At 41.1% G+C, this 20,354-nt stretch overlaps 1 protein-coding gene across 6 annotated transcripts in view; it reads left to right on the top strand.

Moving 5' to 3' along the window:
• Nucleotides 1–13,367: 13,367 nt before the first annotated feature.
• The window catches only part of LOC121503405 (chemokine-like protein TAFA-1), a 204,662-nt gene continuing 197,675 nt past the window's right edge, over nucleotides 13,368–20,354 (top strand). For 3 of the 6 annotated variants that reach the window (XM_041777849.1, XM_041777815.1, XM_041777807.1), the window contains exons 1-2: nucleotides 14,377–14,704; nucleotides 16,046–16,182. In XM_041777849.1, coding sequence (XP_041633783.1) covers nucleotides 16,059–16,182 — 124 coding nt within the window. In that variant the 5' untranslated portion in view covers nucleotides 14,377–14,704; nucleotides 16,046–16,058. The other 3 variants (XM_041777823.1, XM_041777832.1, XM_041777841.1) reach the window with 3 other exon arrangements.

Below are 20,354 nucleotides of genomic sequence, written 5' to 3'. Positions count from 1 at the left end.
GTAGTAGCTAAGGGCAGGTCTTCCAACAGAATTGGCTGGGCTCCTGAAAAACTCAGTGAATGGGCCCTCCCTACTTAAGATTTATTGATGTTGTCAATGTGTTGGACCAGTAGTACTGATGCTAGCATCCTGGCTAACAGTTACAAAGCAGCAGGAATGGCCATCCAAGTCCACCATCCCACTTTTACTTCGCTTTTCCCAGTTTTTGCTACTTCTTGTTGCTAATTTAAATTTTTTTTCTGATTTTTTGCCATTGTTTTCCACTTTTAATCCATGTTTGCTGCATTTTTCCTATTTTTGCCACTTTTAACCTTATTTTGTCTCTTTTCATGGATATTCAGTTCTTTTCTATCAAAGTTTATTTCCTGGCATCTTGGTATTTGTGCACATCATGATGTGACACATAGTCTGACCTTACTTTCCTAACCATTTAGTTTAGTGTGCCCATCCACATTGTTAACATTACCAATTTAAGGGGTTTATATTCTTAAACAGGCTATACTGTCCCAAAGCATATTTAAACCCTTTTTTCTTTGATAATAGTGGCTATTATTAAAGTTCAAAATATGATATGACCCCAGAAGCTCTCCCCTTTATCCCCCCTTGTGGGTGGCTTTGGCTACAGGCAGGATTTAGTTGTACTGGAAGCCAATAGCAATTAGCCCGGATGTAGCTATAGTAGCTATAGTATCACTACAGTTTTATCAGAACTAGACCACATTTCGTTATGAAAGTAGAGTGAAGAATGACATTGGAAGCTTTTCAAGCTTTACGGGTGGAATTAAGTTGTATTGTAAACTGATATAACTGCTGGTGTAGCAATTAGCTCGGCTGTAGCTATAGCAGCATTTTTTAAATCAGATCTGGACTGCATTTCTTTATTGGAAGAGCAAAGAACACCACTGGAAGCCTTTACAGGCTGGGAATATGTTTTTTTTGCACTTCTTCTGAGTACTGACTTGCCTCAGCATGATTTTTATTCACCTACTAGTGCCACCATTAAAGTAGCACGCCTGTTGAGCTCATGTTAGTCACAGGACCTCATTTGTCTTGTTGCACTGATTGGCCATTTTTTTGAAAAGTTCTACCCTCCCAAAATGCTTTGTACATGAGGTTTCCTAGATGATTGTGCATTAATCCCATTTATTGGATACAGGAAACAGTCACCTGCCATGTCATGTTACCTTTTTTAGGTACCTAACCAAATTTAAACTATAATTTACAGCAGCTTTGGAGTTGTAATTATCATAACTAAGTTTTAAAAATGATGTTGAGTGTGATATCTTTTCATAGGACAGTAGTTACGGTAGGAAGTTCTAAGGGAAATGGGGAATGACATGTTTAAAAGGAGCCACAGATCAGACCTGGACCCACATAGCCCACATGAAGGACAATAGTTTTCCTTTATAGGGTGCGACTAAACTGCCAGGCCTGTGGCACCCATGGTCTGAAACGTTAAACTTAAAAATGGTGTTGGGAGCTTTTTAAATTGATTTGTCATTCGTTTGCATTCACTTTTATCATATGCCCTTATAATGATTTGTTGTAACATGTAAATGAAGCAACATTATTATTTTTGACAACGTTTAAAATAGTCATGATCATAAAATGTGTTTTTTCTTGAATTCTTTAATGGCAATGTTATCTTAAGATATGAGGAATTCAGATGTCTTGGCTGTAGAAATTGGAAATGATTTATTGGATAAAATATGGACACTGTCAAAAACAAACAGCTCAGTGGAGCCCATGTGAATGTCACTGTTGTCATTTTATGTTAATCTTGGCTTTTCATAGCTTAATAGATGATGCTCAGTACAAAAAGAGCAGCATACGACAGCCGCCTACTTAGAAGCATGTGGAGATATGTTTGCCAGGATATTTGTCATATGTGCATCAGCATAGATATGCTTGCATGCCAAGTAGTAATGAAGACTGCCCTATGTAAACGCATGTGCAGAGATACAGAATCAAAAATGCAAATAGTATTTTAATTTGCAAAAACAATTATTGTCTCAGTTTCCTCTAGATTAACATTTTAAGAGTGGGGTATTAGTTTTATTGTCTTATTTATCTTATTCATGCCGGTGTTTATGGCAGAGACTTTTTGAATATTTAATTGTTTGTTTTATAAGACATGAAAGGAATGAAATATGGCTGTTGCCCATGGATGGATTATCCTTAAGGGTGGGAAACAGGTAACTTTGCTGTGTCTGATCAGACTGTGTGAGCTGACAGCAGTTTCATGTCTAAATGCATTCATATTTAGCTGAACGGTGAACTGACGAGTTACCGAGAGTACGGCGCTCTGTGAGCTGTAGATGGATTGACAGTGCTCGGTAGGCATCCCGCTAAGTCTGTCCACATATCCCAGGCCTGAAATGTAGAACAATAATTCATCTGGTGTACCTTTCAAAGTGAGAGGTTTATTTTCTGCTTTTTGTGCTTTTATTCTGAAGTTGTTTCCTGGGCAGTTATTTAGTGAATCAAGTGACTAGCATTCTCTTTGCATCTCTGCAAAACTCTCAGCGATGAATAATAAAAACTAGAATTGCCTCATATTTATAAGAATTTAAAACAAAAAAAGATCTTCTGAAAGCCAGCTTCTGTATACCACCTTTTATAACCTCTGAACAGGTATGAAAAACAGCCTGAAAAATTATGAGCATTATGTCTACTGTATATAAGTTTTTCTTTCCTGCTAAAAAAAAATGTACAGATGCCTGTGCAGATATGATGAAGCAATCAGAAACCAGGATACTAGCATTTTCCAAGTATACATGAACATGAATAACCAGATGTCTGTGGTTGTGATTGCTGTTATATATTTGTATCTTGGATTACTGTGCTGCTGCCTGTCAGATCAGGTATAGGATCACCTGCATTTCATTGCATTAACCTTTGTCCTGTACTACTCTGGCCTCCTGATGGCCATTGTCCAGTCCTTTGCCAGCCTCATCTCTGCAGGTGTCCTCCCAGCTTGTCCCTCCATGGCACACGCGACCACCCACTAAACCAGCCCACCGGGTCCTGGGCACCCAGTAGCTGGATGCGACCCCTAAAAGCATGCCAGGGGCCCGTAAAAGTGCAGCAGACCCCTGTGTCCTGAGTGCATTTACATTAGACACACGGTCTCGCCAATGACACCCAAAAATGCACTGAAGAGAAGTTGTCACAAAGGACTCCAGGGGGCACCTCTGGCTATAATTTAATGTCAAGGTCTCACAAGAGTATAGTAAGACTGGGAGGACCTAGGACCAAACAACTTTTGTGACTTTTGTCCATATGCTCTGATACTGGGAATGCCGATTTGTCTTGCTCAGAGAACCTGTCACCCCATGCACGAGTCCAAGTCTACAGCTTCCATGCTCCCACCATTCACAAACAGGGATTCGATGACAGCATCCAAGGCAGCCCTAAGTGCCTGCGTCTTCATTTTGGTCCTGGAGACATGCATTCCCCACACTTCAGCCTGCTCACTCAGCAAGCTAGAGCCCTCACAAGGACATCTACAGTCTCTGCAAAGATCACGGCATCATCAGCAAAGTCCATATCAGTGATCTTGGCATCGCCAAATGACACTCACTCACAGTTCGCTGCCTCTGTTACCTGCCCATTATCCAGTCCATACAGGTACTGAAGAGAGTATGGGGACTAAGAGTCACCCTTTCCTATTGGTAAGGACACTGGTGTAAATAAGGTTCTTAATCTCAGTGAGTATTCCTTGTTGAATAAATTTTGAATAATTCAATCAAAACATGACAACCTTGGCTGGAGTCAGAAGCAAAAGAAAAGAAAAAGGGCAGAATGATTTAAATAAACACATGTTTGAGGCTTTGAGATATTCACACTTCTTCATATTTGTTGCTCAAAAGAACAAGAATGTGACTCTAAAATGAAACTAGACCCAAGCTAGAAAAAACCCTCCACTGCTGTGAACCCATCATCAGATCTTTCCATGCACCCGTAAAGCCAACATGCTAATTCAACGCTGTACCTCTGCTTTAGTGTCCAGAGACCTCCGGACTCTGAGTGACGCTTAGGATATGTGCTGATACCAACCAAGCAGCCAAGGCGTGATTTTCAATAACAGGTATCCATTCAAGAGGAGTCAAACTGGCACTTAAAAATCTAACTGTGACACATTTAAAGCATACTGCGAGAGCTGGAGTCTTGTTATTCACACATTTTTCTGTGAAGTGTGGTTTCAACTGATTTTCACAACTTTGCTGTCACCTTTTTTTGTAAAAGAGCATGAGAAGACATGTTGTGTGCTTCTTCCTTGATAGAATAAGGACTTATATTAGGATTTTACTTTTATTTTCATTTGGCACTTAAGTGACAGTGATTATTAACCCTGCAAAGCAGATGGCATTGCCAGACTCCATGTCTGTTATGAGGCAAATTCATCTTGAAAAGCTCCAATCCACAACGTTTGTGCTGAGCCGAACACTGTTTGGACCAATCAGTGTCATTAAGGGAGAACAAGGCAGGAGCTACTGGCAGGGCTAGGATGTACTGAAAGAAGTTTGCAACAGCTACTGCTGGTACAGTGATAAACTTTATGCTCTGTGCTATTGCACAGTTTTACCAGAACTGGACCACTTTTCTGTATGAAATAAAGAGTAAAAATAACACTGAAAACTTTTTATGATGGAAACTGTGAACTTAGGCCAGACCTGCTTCAAAACTGAACCACATTTCCTTTAAAAACGAGAGCGTGAAGTCATACCAAAAGCTTGCCTATGCAGAGAACAAGTATTTGCACTTCTCCCGCCTGGGCATCAGTTTTATTCACCAAGAAGCTCTGCTTTTCACAAACTGTGGCAGTCTGTCAGCTCATGAGCTTCACATGCGTACAACCTCGTTTTTTCTTGTCACCCTGATTGGCCCATCATGAATGTGACACAACATTCCTCCAATCAGCTTCCAAAGATTTTTGAAAGGTCCGCCCTACCAAATGCTTTCTATGGGAGCTTTCCCAGATGAATGTGAAATATGTAAATGATATGGATCATTGATACAGTCTATCTGGCATGTCAAGTTAAGTGCATATCAGGTGATGTTAAAACTTTTACAAAAGTAAAGTCAGTATCAGTTGAAATGATGTATTTAGAGCCGGCACCAGTCTAATATACACACGTGGACAAAATTGTCGGTACCCCTCTGTTAATGAAAGAAAGACCCACAATGGTCACAGAAATAACTTGAATCTGACAAAAGTAGTAATAAATAAAAATTCAATGAAAATTAACCAATGAAAATCAGACATTGCTTTTGAACTGTGGTTCAACAGAATTATTTTAAAAAACAAACTCATGAAACAGGCCTGGACAAAAATGATGGTGCCCTTAACTTAATATTTTGTCGCACAATCTTTTGAGGCAATCACTGCAATCAAACGATTTCTGTAACTTTCAATGAGACTTCTGCACCTCTCAGCAGGTATTTTGGCCCACTCCTCATGAGCAAACTGCTCCAGTTGTCTCAGGTTTGAAGGGTGCCTTCTTCAGACGCCATGTTTCAGCTCCTTTCACAGATGTTCAATGGGATTTAGATCAGGGCTCATAGAAGGCCACTTCAGAATAGTCCAATGTTTTGCTCTTAGTCATTCTTGGGTGTTTTTAGCTGTGTGTTTTGGGTCATTATCCTGTTGCAAGATCCATGACCTGCGACTGAGACCAAGCTTTCTGACACTGGGCAGCACATTTCACTCCAGACTGCCTTGATAGTCTTGAGATTTCATTGTACCCTGCACAGATTCAAGACACCCTGTGCCAGATGCAGCAAAGCAGCTCCAGAACATAACAGAGCCTCCTCCATGTTTCACAGTAGGGACAGTGTTCTTTTCTTGGTATGCTTCATTTTTGCATCTGTGAACATAGAGCTGATGTGCCTTGCCAAAAAGTTCCAGTTTTGTCTCGTCTGTCCATAGGACATTCTCCCAGAAACTTTGTGGCTTGTCAACATGCAGTTTGGCAAATTCTAGTCTGGCTTTTTTATGATTTGTTTTCAACAGTGGTGTCCTCCTTGGTCGTCTCCCATGAAGTCCACTTTGGCTCAAACAATGACGGATGGTGTGATCTGACACTGATGTACCTTGACCTTGAAGTTCACCTTTAATGTCTTTGGAGGTTGTTCTGGGCTCTTTTGTTACCATTCCTATTATCCGTCTCTTCGATTTGTAATCAATTTTCCTCCTGCTGCCACGTCCAGGGAGGTTGGGTACAGTCTGTGGATCTTAAATTTCTGAATAACATGTGCAACTGTAGTCACAGGAACATCAAGCTGCTTGGAGATGGTCTTATAGCCTTTACCTTTAACATGCTTGTCTATAATTTTCTTTCCAATCTCCTTAGACAACTCTCTTCTTTGCTTCCTCTGGTCCATGTTTAGTGTGGTACACACCATGTCACCAAACAGCACAGTGACTACTTGTCACCCTTTAAATAGGCCGACTGACTGATTACAAGTTTGTAGACACCTGTGATGCTAATTAGAGGGCACACCTTGGTTGAACATGTCCCTATGGTCACATTATTTTCAATCTTTTCTTGGGGTACCATCATTTTTGTCAAGGCCTGTTCCATGAGTTTGTTTTTTAAAATAATTCTGTTGAACCACAGTTCAAAAGCAATGTCTGATTTTCATTGCTTAATTTTCACTGAATTTTTATTTATTATCACTTTTGTCAGATTCAAGTTATTTCTGTGACCATTGTGGGTTTTTCTTTCATTAACAGAAGGGTACCAACAATTTTGTCCACGTGTGTATGCTTACAAGCCTGGGTGCTCCAATTAGAAGCAATTAAAAAGGACACTTTCCAGGCTGGATTACTTAGGTGATTTTTTTTATTAATGTATGGCTTCGGTAATACAAGATTAACAGCAGAAATAAAATGAATACAGTGCAGATAAGATGCTAAAACTGATTACCTTAGTTTTAAATTAGCAAACATGAAAATAAGGTAACCCAAATGTAAGTGCTAATACAAGAAATACAATTTAAGTAGCATTAGGCTCACTTTAATTAGCACTAGGCTAAGCTTAGCCTGTCGGCTTGCATAGCTTCATTAGGACAATTATCATTATGCAACGTTCTAAACATTTAAAAAAAAAAAAAAAAACAAATAAGGCATGAAAATATATCCCACTGTGGATCAAAAAATGCTGATGATTGTATTTTAAACAGCAAATATGACCAAAGAAGAAAACTTGCATCTCTTGTGCAAGCAAACCATGTCTCAGCTACTAATGAGATACTACGGTGTGCCATGGGCTCAGCTAAGGACCCCTCAGTTGCATTGTGGGCTGCACTTTTTTTGCCTGTTTGTTAAATTTGGTACAGTAGTGCACAGGGATGCCCATAAGGAGGGATATGGGGGAAAGCTTTCTGGGACCCAGACAAATTGGGGATCCATGGAGGTCAGAAAAACCATGACAATATTTTATTTCTGATCTCAATAATAACCGCTCTTATCAACCAATAACAATTACATTTTATTATTTATGCTGTAGTACAAATGTAGCTACTCAAAATGTAAACCCTTTTCTTGAAACAGAAGTACCGTTTTATTGGTGATGCTATCAGAGTGGCTGGGAACACATCAATCCCTTTTCATATAATACAGACGAGCATTTCTCAATCTTTCTTTCTTTTTATCAGAGCACACTTTAAAAATTTGAATATTCTCAAGTCACCCATCTCCAAATGTGTAAATAAAATAAGAACATGCTACATGACTACCAGATTAAACATACAGGTCTGAGTTCTGATTTGACTTAATGGGAAACATGAGGCTGGGATAATGCACACCGTCCCCCTGTTCTAGCAGGGATGGATGAAAGGTAGACACGGAGCTCCCGATCCACAACCCTCAGTCCCTCCATGTACTTGAATTGATGTAATCAGGCTTGAAAAGCTCAGTTCACACACAACTATGTGGTGGAGAAGGGCAGCAGGATTTCAGTTGCACTGCTTGAAACTACTGGGTATTCCTTCTCCAGTGATATCCAAAACATGTCAAAGGCTGTGTCTCGAAATTTCATTTTTAATGTCCGGGCTTCTCTGATCTCTAGCAGTTGCTCCTCTGCCATCGGAGGCAAGTCTTTCTAGTGCATAGGAACACCATGGGTCACAGATTCAATGAAACTGTGGAAAACAATGCCTGAATCTTCAACAAAAGAACACCATAGAGTGAGGTTAGATCTGAAGCCATGCAGATGTGGCGGGAAGATTGTCTTCCTGCATTTTAGCTTTCAGTTCATTCAGAAGTGTAAAAATGTTGGCCAAACAAGCAAGCTTTATGTGGCTGCAATGAACTTTGCATTCGCAGACTTTTCTCCCATCAGAAAAGTCTTTACCTTCCCTCCAACTTGTACGGTCAGCCCAAAACTCTCCCCCATGAAAGCCATCGGAAAGCTATGTGTATCAGCAGCATGTGGTGCAATGCCCCTACTTAATCACAGAGAAAGGAAAAAGACAGGTCTTTAACAGCCTTGATAAAATTCAGGATCTCCACTGCTCTGTCCAATACACCAGGAAGTTCTTTTGGTAGTGTCTCTGCAGCCAGTGCCTCCCTGTGCCCCCCTTGCAATTTCTTTTGTTGCTTGTGGGTAAAGCAATTTATTGACTATAGCTGTGTGTGCTGGCAATATAACTGTCTCAGCCATTGCGTGTGGCTTTTTAGCCGTTGCTAGCATTTTAGCCACTAGGTAGCTAGCCTCTAGTGTCTTCTCCAAAACTGCTGTACACTTAACAGGGACAACAGAAACAGTCATGAGGGATCCCTGGAACAGGTCAATCCATTAGACAAGCAGCTGTCATAAACAGTTTCTTCCCCCAGGCTGTCGCTCTGATGAAGACTTAACAGCAACAGAATTACTGTGATGACCACTCAACAGTCACAGAGTTACTCTGATGACTACTCAACAGTCACAGAGTTAATCTGATGACCGCACTAAAGTCACAAGGTTACAAGATGACCACTCAACAGTCACAGAGTTACTCTGATGACTACTCAACAGTCACAGAGTTACTCTGATTACTACTCTGCAGTCACAGTGTTAATCTGATGACCACACAAAAGTCACAAGGTTACAAGATGACCACTCAACAGTCACAGAGTTACTCTGATGACCACTCAGCAGTCACAGAGTTACTCTGATGACTACTCAACAGTCACAGAGTTACTCTGATGACCACTCAGCAGTCACAGAGTTACTCTGATGACTACTCCACAGTCACAGAGTTACTCTGATGACCACTCAACACTCACAGAGTTACTCTGATGACTACTCAGCAGTCACAGAGTTACTCTGGTGACCACTCAACAGTCACAAGGTTACAAGATGACCACTCAACTGTCACAGAGTTACTCTGATGACCACTCAAAACTCACAGAGTTACTCTGATGACCACTCAACAGTCACTGAGTTACTCTGATGACTACTCAGCAATCACAGAGTTACTCTGATGACCACTCAACAGTCACAAGGTTACAAGATGACCACTCAACAGTCACAGAGTTACTCTGATGACCACTCAAAACTCACAGAGTTACTCTAATGACCACTCAAAACTCACAGTTACTCTGATGACCACTCAACACTCACAGAGTTACTCTGATGATACTCAACAGTCACTGAGTTACTCTGATGACCACTCAACACTCACAGAGTTACTCTGATGACCACTCAACACTCACAGAGTTACTCTGATGACACTCACCAGTCACAGAGTTACTCTGATGACACTCAGCAGTCAGAGTTACAAGATGACCACTCAACAGTCGCAAGGTTACAAGATGACCACTCAACAGTCACAGAGTTACTCTGATGACCACTCAACAGTCAGAGAGTTACTCTGATGACCACTCAACAGTCACAGAGTTACTTTGGTAAAATGCCTTACCTATCAGTGTAAACGATTTTCGATGACCATATCTACCTCATGTTAATAAGCCCACATCCCTGCATATGCTATACTTTTGATCATGTTTTGTCAGCATTCTTGCACCCTTTGCACATCTTGCAACCACACTAATAATACACACAGATTGTATATACTAGAAAAAATACTGAGCAAGAGCTTGTAGATATTACAGTCTTAATTTTTAAAATACTTTTTATGAGTGTTATTTTTTGTTATATTTAATGCTTCATTCCTTTACATTGAGAGCAAATCTAATTCCTCCAACACCTGAAAAAGAATGCTGTTCCAAATGAACAGATACATCATGTATGTTGACATGTGAATTGTAATAGCACACTGCACAGCTTGTTTGAGTATGAAAATCCCTAGAGACTTCAGCAGTATCCAGGTAGATCTTGTGTTAAGAACTGTCAGTAGGCTGAAGATGAAAGAAAGGTTGGCTTAGTGACAAGTGTAATATGGGACCTGTTTTTCCCATTACTCATCATAGATTTCAAGCAGTCCAGTCAGAGAAGGCTGAATATTTTGGTAATGAAATAACTATTTACTTTAAAAAAATAACTGTAAATCAGCTTTCCTGGCATTTATGCCCCTATGTTCTGCTGAAAGAGTAGAAACGCTGAGGATAGTGCCTGAGAGGTCTAAACTTGGAGAGCTTATATCCGCTAACCTTTGCTTTTACATTTAAAATTCCACTGTAACAAATCTACAATATCCTCCCTGTCACGTTCCCTCTGTAATGAACACCTGTGAGCAAAAGCCGGAAAAGGAAGCTCTGATAAATGTGAAATAAATTATTTCTTCACATCAAGCTCCTATGTTTCATAAATCATTTTATTTCATTAACCATACACCACTGACCAAGAATTGCCACTGTATACCTCTCTCAAATGAATTTGCACTTCCTGCATTAATCTTTACTATTTTTTCTCTCGGTTTCCCTGTGTCATTCCTCTCTCTTTATCTGTGATGGAGCACTGTATGGGGAGAGAGTCTATAGAGAGGAGGTTTACTTACACAACAAATCCTTTCATCAGATAAAGATCTGCTTAGCATGGACTGGTGAGATCTGTTGACAGGAAGTAGAAATAATTATGGACATACGCTCTATTTTTAAGAAACAGAAAGCTGCTGCAGGTGGGTGGATTTGAGGGATGTAAAAGTGGTATTTTGGTACTGCGAGCAGATGCATATTGAAGCTTGTTTTGGCTGCACTGGAAGGAAGATTCTTATTAGCCAGAGGGGGAAACAGAAAGAAAGAAAGGGAATGACAGAATGAGACGGAGCACAGAGCGGGAGTGAGCCACACTGGCAAACACTGCTGTTTAACAGGGCTGCCCAGCTCCAAACACAGAGTTGGCCGGTGATTGGTCGGTTGTGGTTAGGTCTTGGCACGGGCTGCAGCGACAGCTGTTTGGAAATGATGGAAGCCCCTGAGAAGAGAGACAGGAAAGAGCGAGACCACGACAACAATCCAGAATTACTGTGAAATTCTGTTGTCCCTGACTATTCTCCCAACACTGAAGCAGAAAGAAAAAATTAGGGGAGCGCAGCAAATCAACAAAAAGAAACAAATTAAGATACAAATGTGGGAGACTTGTGCTGTTGCTGCTCATTGCTGAAAGGAACATGTTGTAATTGGATGCCTTCAATCTTAAGTTCTCCTTTGAGGCTTGTTTGTGGGCCTGCTTCATTTCATGGCTTCATCTCAGTCCAATGGGACTGATCATAAAAACATTAAGCGCTGAAGACAAAATGAAATTTGAGCGTGCATGCTATTAAAGCTCCGCACAAAAGCAAATATCAACACATACAAATAAGCCTGTTTATTGGTAATCAAGCTGTTTTGTGCAAATAAAGCCTGACGGTGTAGGAACACTAATCAATGTGGTAATTACGCCACAGTTCCTGCTTAATGTGTGTCTGGTCACTTAACATGTGGTGTGCTTTACCCAACAGAGATCCAGATGGCACCTTCACTGTTCATAACAGCATTCCCATTAGATTATTGCAAAGCTGTGTGGATGCAAAGGACACAATCCAAAAGCAAAACAGGAAAAATTCACAACAGGAGCCTCACTTTCAGCCATAGGAAGAGGGCTCTGCTCACAGCTGAGCCACTGTATTCACACCACACTTTAAATAAACCAACAGAGGAATGAAACATCTCCCCCACATCTTCATTTTTCTATGCAGCTGAGCACATCTGGCTGTCAGATCTCACAATGGCGAGTACGGAGCACACAGATGTGATAGCAGAGCCGGTCCAGGATGCCCTTTAGGACGGCACAGTGACCAGCAACTGAAGAGCGTGGTAACCATCTGAAAAAATTCCGCCCACAAGATAAACGGATTGCAACTGCCAATTACACAGCTGATCATTTTGTACCACGACTCTCTGGGGCGTACATGCATGGACTGTATTCACACAAATGCACAAAGTTTATCTGGATATTCATCGTCTTCACACCCCCGCAACAGCAACACCATCCTCACTGTCTGCCAGCATCTACAGCCCCTCAGCTGTGCATTGTTGTAAGCAGCATAGGGTTCATTTCCTATAAAATGTCAGACTGTGAGTGAGTCAGCCATGGCAGGTTGCGTAGGATTGGCACAAACTGTAAATCTCTGGTTAACAGTATAATGAGTTAAAGGGGAGTTGCTCCACATGGAAGGGAAAACTACTTGGATTTCACCTGCCTGCATGGCTCAGTCACAGTGGAAACACATGCATAATACACCCACACAGATACATATGAAAGACAATGCTTGTGTTTTCTTCGATGCCAGCAGTCACTTCGATGGACTGTGACAGAAAGAGGATGAGAGCAAGTTTAAATTCAGTGGCTGGAAAGCTACAAAAAAAAAAAAAAAAAAGGGTGGCAAACAAACTAAAACAGGTAGAGAAAGCACAGCTGGCTCGTGGCAGATAATATGATGATTGCAGAGCTCTGATGAGACACTCTGCCTTCTATTAAAAGTTCAGCACTGGGAGCATATTTCTCTCCCACCCTTTCAAACTCTGCAGTGTGATGACTAAAAGAGGCACATTCAGCCATCTCCCTCTCTAAGTGACACACAAATAGGTGGATGCACTCATTCTGAGAGAGCTGAAGGCTGCACTCGCATGTGGATGGGAGTGTAAGATGTATAGAGGGCTGGGTTAATAAAGCATGCCTAATTTACTGATGAAGTCTTGATGCAGAAGTGGGCAGTCTTTGCTTTAAGACATGTGATCTGACTCTCTCCCAGCCTTCTCTCTCTCCCTCTCTTGCTCTTTCCAGCTGGGCTTCATTGTAATACACACATACACGCTCCCTCACACGCTCGCTCAGGCTCTCTCACACAGACTCTCTACTTAGTGCGCTGGAGAGAGGACTGAGGCTCACACTATCAGCACTGCTTCTCAATGGGGGGACGCAGCCAAGAGCAGACAGAGCAGTCATTCCACTGGAGCCTTCCGCCACACGCGTGAGAAGAAGACGACAAGTGAAGGGGGGGCTAAATTAGCTCCCTGTCATCACAACAGAGGAGTCCTACTGACGGAGCAGGCTGAACTGAAGGAAAGGCAAGAGGACAAGAGATCTGTGATCGTATGTGGCTGATACAGCAGTGACATGATCAGCGTCTCATCCTTCACATCCTGGCCAGTTTGTGACTTAGACCCTGGGCTGATTGGCTTTTTCTGACTGTTTGTGTTGGGAGGTGAGCAGCAGGGGTCCAGAGACTGTATTAAAGGGGAAAAAGAGCGTATTAGTTCCCCTTTCTTTGTGCAGCATATCCAGGGCTGGAATTTCAGGTGGGAATCCCTAGCTTCAAAGCATGGATGGATTTAAGACAGAGGAGTGAGTCTGCAGTGAATCTGGCTGAGCTCCTTTCTTGCTGAACACACTGCTCAGGTAAGGGTGTGGGACTTTCGAGGAATACCTCTGCTGTTTGGGGATGTTATGGGTGGGGTGGGGTGGGGTTTATTTACTTGGATAACCCTATGTTGGGAGATGAAATACAGCAAAATGATACATTTGTGAAGATAATAGATGCTAAAATAAGTGAAATGTTTAACAAATGTGTTAATGATATACTGCACATAATAATAGAAAAATATACATTTTAGTCCTGGATGTTTTAAGAGTTTCAAGCATATTTAAAAGGAAACTATATGTTGCATTTATATTGCCAGAAAGAGTGCATCCTAAAGCCCAGACTCTAAGTTCAAAGTGTTAACTAAAATTGAATTAGACTGCATTAAATAAAAGAGCAAGGCGCGTGCACCCTACCCTCATCCTGAACTTAATTTGTATGTCAGTCAGACACGTGTGATCACCATTAGTCACTGAACTCGCTTTATACAGGAAGGAAAGGCTTTGAGAAACAAAACGAGGCTAATTTTCCAAAATCACGTCGCGCGCAGGTGCACCAACAATTCACGCGCCTGCAGGTGTGTCTGCTGTTTTCGCTCCTGGATCATTTTACTCTCTCACGCTGGACTTTCCAATTACGCACAGCGGAGCTGTCGTCTCTGGGAACAAACCCAAAAAAAGAGCATAGTGCCTGCAGTGTGTTTTTCTGTCTCTCCTGGAAAAAAAAACATGTATATTTACTTTAAAAAAGCTGTCTCGCGCTGAGAAAACGAGGCTACAACTGCGACTACAAGAGTTGTGTTCTGTTTCCCTGAAAGCTGTTTCCCCCGTGAACTTCCTCTGAAATCTTGCCCATGCTTGTTGGCTTTATTTAATGTCTGCTGTGCGCCTTCTCCTCTGGTAAAACGCTGCTGGTAAGAACCACATTTGATTTTCGGCAAGAATGCCTTCCGATAACCGGGAGCAGCTCGAAGTCTCTTTGCAATATGCAGCTAACCACGCGAGCGCAACGATCCTTCTGAAAATGCAGTCAGCTGGGTGAACAGAAACAACTGTGTGGTTTGAAAAAAATCAAAAAAGGAGGGAAAGCATACCCAGGGGACTAGTTCACATTTCCACCAAACCGCGGATTAGTCTGGATTTAGTTCAGGGGTGGGGATTTACAACGTGCTGTTCATAATTATATGCTTACTTTTGCTTGAATATTAAGCAGTGTCAATGTCACGCGGGGCACAAAACACACATGGACTTGTTTAATCTTTTAATGGCTCTAATCTCATACACATCTAGCAAACAAGCAGGCAGTGGCTTTGGTGCTTTCTTGAAGCAACTCACTTTATCAGGCCTGCTTTTAGTCTCTCTTTTCCCTACATTTGAAACACTCTTACCCATACAAACTCCTTATTTAAGTGTGATATCTCTAAGGTTTGAAGTTCATATTGAAAAGACTCCCTGGGGCTCAGAGTCTGCTTTATATTCTCTTGTGTATTGAGGAAAAAAAGAGCTTTAGATCCCTACTGCTACACCATATTCACTCACAAAATAACCACCTGAGTGAAAAATGTAAAACAGTCAGTGCCTGAGTGACTTATTTCAAAAATTTATTATTACCACAGTGTGCGGATGAGTTAACACACTTAGTTTAAGTTTGGAGGAGGTGGTGTGCTTTCAGATGTAGCTTCTGAATGGAGAGAAGTGCTGATAACACCTGGAAAGGAGGAGAGCCTCATTATTCAATGAGGGCTAAGGCGTGGCTCCATATGCTGGCCCTCAACAGCCATTAGGCAGGCGCTGAACTAAGCTGCAACACGGCCATTTATGCTTGGAAATGCAATCTTTTTGAAACTTTTACAACATTTGAGGCATCAGTGTTGCTGCTGATTTAAATGGAAATTTGGTCTTTTTTTTCCAAAGAGGTTGAAACACTTTTAAAAAAGCCCGAAAAAGGAATTAAAGCCTGTGTTTGGATGTTTGTTTTTGTGGAAACAGCATGATATCATTGAGCGTTACTTTGTTTTGTTTGAGTCTTTATTTTTCTTTAAATCCTCTTTTTATTTTCTTTGCATTCATAGATTTTATTCAAAGATGTTTCATGCACATACCTCTGAATAAATCATGTTGAAGGGCTTATTAATATCTTCAGGTGACATGCATATTACATATTAGAAGCTAAGAAAACTTTTCACGGCTCATTTCAGTGAGCAATTTATTTAGTAAAATTTCCTCACTGTTTCCCTGTTGTTGCCACCCCGCAGACCCGGCCTCACCATGTCCTGGTTGTTGGCCATGTGGATTAGCCTTGGCTTCCTGCTGCTGTGCCAGGCCACTCTCTACCAGACCATCCAGCAGCACCATGTGGCCCGGCCCGGTCGCACCGACATCCTCACCCTGGGTATGTGTATTTGTGTGTCTTTGTCACATTTCAGGTTCACAGCACATGCAGCATTAAGCGTGCGAGCTGCTGCCCTCTGGAACGGGCAGCAGTTCTCAGCTTTGGCTGTTTTGAAGGCAACAGAAAGAGACTGCTGCAGTATGTCAGAATGATTTGCCACGGCACTGCACTGTAGCATGATGATTCACCATGCTCACAGTCACACAGGATGAGTAAAGGGGAGGTTACTAATTGTGCCTCTAATTGCAGGTTACCTACTTGTGTTTAGTCACACTCCAATTTAAAAATTCTGATTCTTTTTGTGCTATTTATGGAAATCTGTAGACTGTAAATATTGTTATCTCTGGTTTTCTGGTTGTGCTGCCGCTCCTGCTTAAATCTAAACATAATAACCCTGCTAGTCAAAGAGCCTCCTCAAACACTGTGAGTAAGCTGGTAGGGAGATGAATTGTCTGTGTTGCGAGGAATTCCTTACTACACCCTGAATCTTGCTGGGAGACTGCTTCGAGTAGGACAAGCTGTAGGCAAAAACCCCTTTTACTGAGCTGGTAGCCTAGGGAGCTTTGATCACTGTGGCTTAGATAGAAATGACAATTATGTTTCCCTCTTTTTGCACTGGAAACGTTTGGCAATTAGGCCCGATGCCTTCTGCACCGTAGGGGCGAAAGGGGAGGGTAGACGCTGAGGCGGATCTAATTCTCTGATTATGGAGAAGCTTACCAGCATTGCTTATGGTGTATGTGGGAGTGTTAAAAGGAAAGCATTGGGTTTTTTTCTAGAGCAAAGCTGAGGCTTTCTTTAAGCTTTTCACAATGAGAGTGACTCCCATGCTGAACCCTCACAGAGAGTGAGGCTCTCTCTCCAGGAGCCAAGCGGCTGTGAAACATTGATGCTATCTTCTGCTTGGTTCCCTTTTCGTGTGTTGCATTGTTAGGCAAAAAGACAGTCATGGAAGCACAGCAAGGGAGAAAAAAATCCAGCATTGAATTCTCCATGCTTGTGTTGAACATTGGTGGCTTTAAGCAGCATGTCAGAGAATTGGCTTACTTTTTGCCTTGGAACAGCTGACACATGAAAATCCTGGCTATGATAGATGGAAAAGTTCTCAAAGTATCCGGGTGCCGTTAATTGGAACAAGAGGGTGAGGGATGAGCGACACAGAGCTCTAGATGAATTTTTAAAAGCTGGCTTCCAGTTTTTCTGTCTCTTTTTTTCTTTTTGACTGGTTGGCAAGTGGAGCTTGGTACCAAAGATGTACAAGGAAGTGCAAGGCTCAGTAAGTGTCTCTTGAATAATGCAGTGGTCCCAAAGGGGTAGAGAACGGGGAAAAATAAGAGCCCCCCCCATCCACCGCTCTCTCCTCCGCCTCCGAGCACCACCCTCGGCGTGGATCTAGAACAGTCATCCACGCTAAGGATAGCTATAGCTTAGAGTTCTCCGGAAGGTTTCCTGTCAGTCGAATCAGCTCGCACACTTACTGCTCACAGCTCAAACACTGACGCACCATTTTCTCACTCAAGCCATTATGGTGTGGCATTTTCATGACTCCTGTGGGGATACTGGTGCTCTGATCACAACATATCAGGCCTGAGAGGATGCAAGCTTACACTGCTGAGACATACTGTAGTTCAATCTTTTTCAAAGTTTCAGATTTGATTTTAGGGGTTGTTGATACTTGGATATTCCAAATTTAAACCCTAGTGCAGCCTTACCCAAAATCCAGTATGCTGTGGCACAGGTTGAGACCTAAAAATCTTTCATGGCCCACCAAAAAGAAAACCTGTACAACCATAACATTAGACTCAAATATTTGCCTTTAATTTATCATATTTTTCTTTTATAAAAAAGGAATTTCAGTGCAAGTGCTTTGCTTTCAGATACATATACATTACTTGGAAAGTGTTGGTGAGGTCACAGAGTACAATTTATGAGCCACTGCCATTTATTTTGTTCAATCATTCATCTGCAAAGTCGCTTGTATTTCCCTTACTTATATTCATCTCTCTAAAGGTACTTTATGGCCCAGCAGACTCTTCCTAAGTAAAATTGATGTCTTTAATGACACTGGTAATACTTAAAATCAAGAGGCAAGCAGCGTAGTGGAATGTAAATGAAGTGTCATGAGTTAATCTAACACCAGTTAAACCGTGACACCGGTGGCACAAATTCAAACTTCTGGCTGTGTTTTGTTTTATGTCAACTATTTTATGTTTACTTATAATAAGTAGTGCTGTCAAACGATTAACATTTTTAATCAGATTAATCACAGGGTTGCTGTGGATTAGTTTTGATTAGTTATGATTAAATATCATTCATTTTTAATCTATATTAATTGCATTCCATTTTGCATAAGCAAACAGACTCCATCCCCAACGAATGTATGCTTCGCTTTAATGCAGTATTTTAGGCTGGAAGTGCTTCAGTGAAAAGAAAACTCCTTCCTGCGGAATGTGCATAATACTTTATGTAAGTCGACTGTTCCGTCTTGTTTTTTTCATACTCAAATTTCCCATCGAGAGGGCCAACGTGCTGTTTAGCATCTTCCATATTGAGTTGGTGGTCACTACCGGATCAACGGCCCATTTGCGCATGCGTGGCGGCATGCTCGACAGTAACCCTACTTTCACAAACTGCCCGAAATGCGTTGCCGGAGACGTTTCAGGGATTTTGAGTCATTCTGTGTTGTAGATGGGTTAATTGTGTTAAAATTTTTAATCAGAGTAATCATGATGATGGATTAATTCGCAATTACATGTTACTTTTGACAGCTCTAATAATAAGATTGAATTTTTCTTAAAATTTGTATAATTTTTAGTATTTTAACTGACCTCTCACAGCGCCACAGTTCCTCTGGGCCCACCAGTGGGCCCAGGCCCACACTTTGGGAAGCAAAGTCCTCGAGCATTATGGGTGAACACCACAAGACTTTTTTACTTGAAAATAATCAATCAAGGAAAACCAAGTTACCATATACAGTTATGTGTCTATGGTTGAAAAAGTGTTTGAATATAAAAATGTAAGTTGGTCAGTTTTCCGTAGAAGCTGAGCTCCGTATGGGGCAAGATGTGACTGGCTTCAGGCTGGTGTATCATTACTGGTGGTGCCACTTATTTTTTTCTCGTAATTCAATCAGCAAACCTGAAAAAGTTACAAATATTGACTTATTACATAAATGTTAACAGTAATAAGGCTAACAGTAAAAATACTGCAAATTAATATAAGCCATATAAAAAAAACTTAAACTGTTATTTAATGGTCCAAAATTGTGCATATTTCTCTTTTTGTTTGGGATGGAGTTAATTTTTGATGACATTAATACCCTTATTGATACTCTTATTCTTTCCGAGTCCTTACTGATGTCACTATCAATCCTTTTCCATTGTTTTTGGAAAGACAAAATCACAATACATGTTGTATCAAAAGTGGTATGAGATGAGTCTAATAGTCTGTCCGTTTATTACCTATTATTCCGCTGACTTCATATATTGAAACTAACAGGACAAAGTATGGGAGCGCTTTTCAGCACTGATCGGAGCAGATGAGGAAGAAAACTATCTTGTAGCAGCTAAAGTCGTTGTTTTTGATGCGCAGCTGGAAAGGTTTTTTTTTATCATTTTTCAAGCTGACAGTTTGAAGTACCACATTTTGGTAAAATTTGATGAATGATGCTGATGTGCTTTGAGCTTGTGTTCCCCTTTGTGAGAACTGATGTAGGCCTATGTTTTTGCACCAGTGATAAGAAAAAATTGTGTAACGTCACAGAACCTGTGAGACTAGACAGCTGTATTGATAACCAAAATTGCATTGACTCTCATGTTTTGAAAAATACAGAACCAGGCTTTTATCCGGATTTTAAACTCGATACCTACTATTTATATCAGTGATACCCAACCTGTGGCTCTTTAGTGACCAATTTGTCTTAATCAATTCAGGAAAACTTTAATAAAGGAAAACACTAGAGACACACTTCATAGAGATGTGCTATCTCCAACTTCCTGTCGATGCTCTCTCGCACCTGTATTTGATGATGATTATTACAGTTTGCATTTCCATCAATGAGTATGTGCCTTGATAATGTATTATGGAATGAAATTTCTCAAAACACTGATGTTTTATCTGATCTTTGATGCACTGCTCATAATAGACTGTCAGAGGAGAAGAAACATAAAAAC

This window comes from Cheilinus undulatus, linkage group 3 (genome assembly GCF_018320785.1).
Source record: "Cheilinus undulatus linkage group 3, ASM1832078v1, whole genome shotgun sequence".
Taxonomy (NCBI): Eukaryota; Metazoa; Chordata; class Actinopteri; order Labriformes; family Labridae; genus Cheilinus; species Cheilinus undulatus.
Note: the sequence above shows the minus strand (reverse complement) of the source record. Positions and strands in the feature narration are given on the sequence as shown.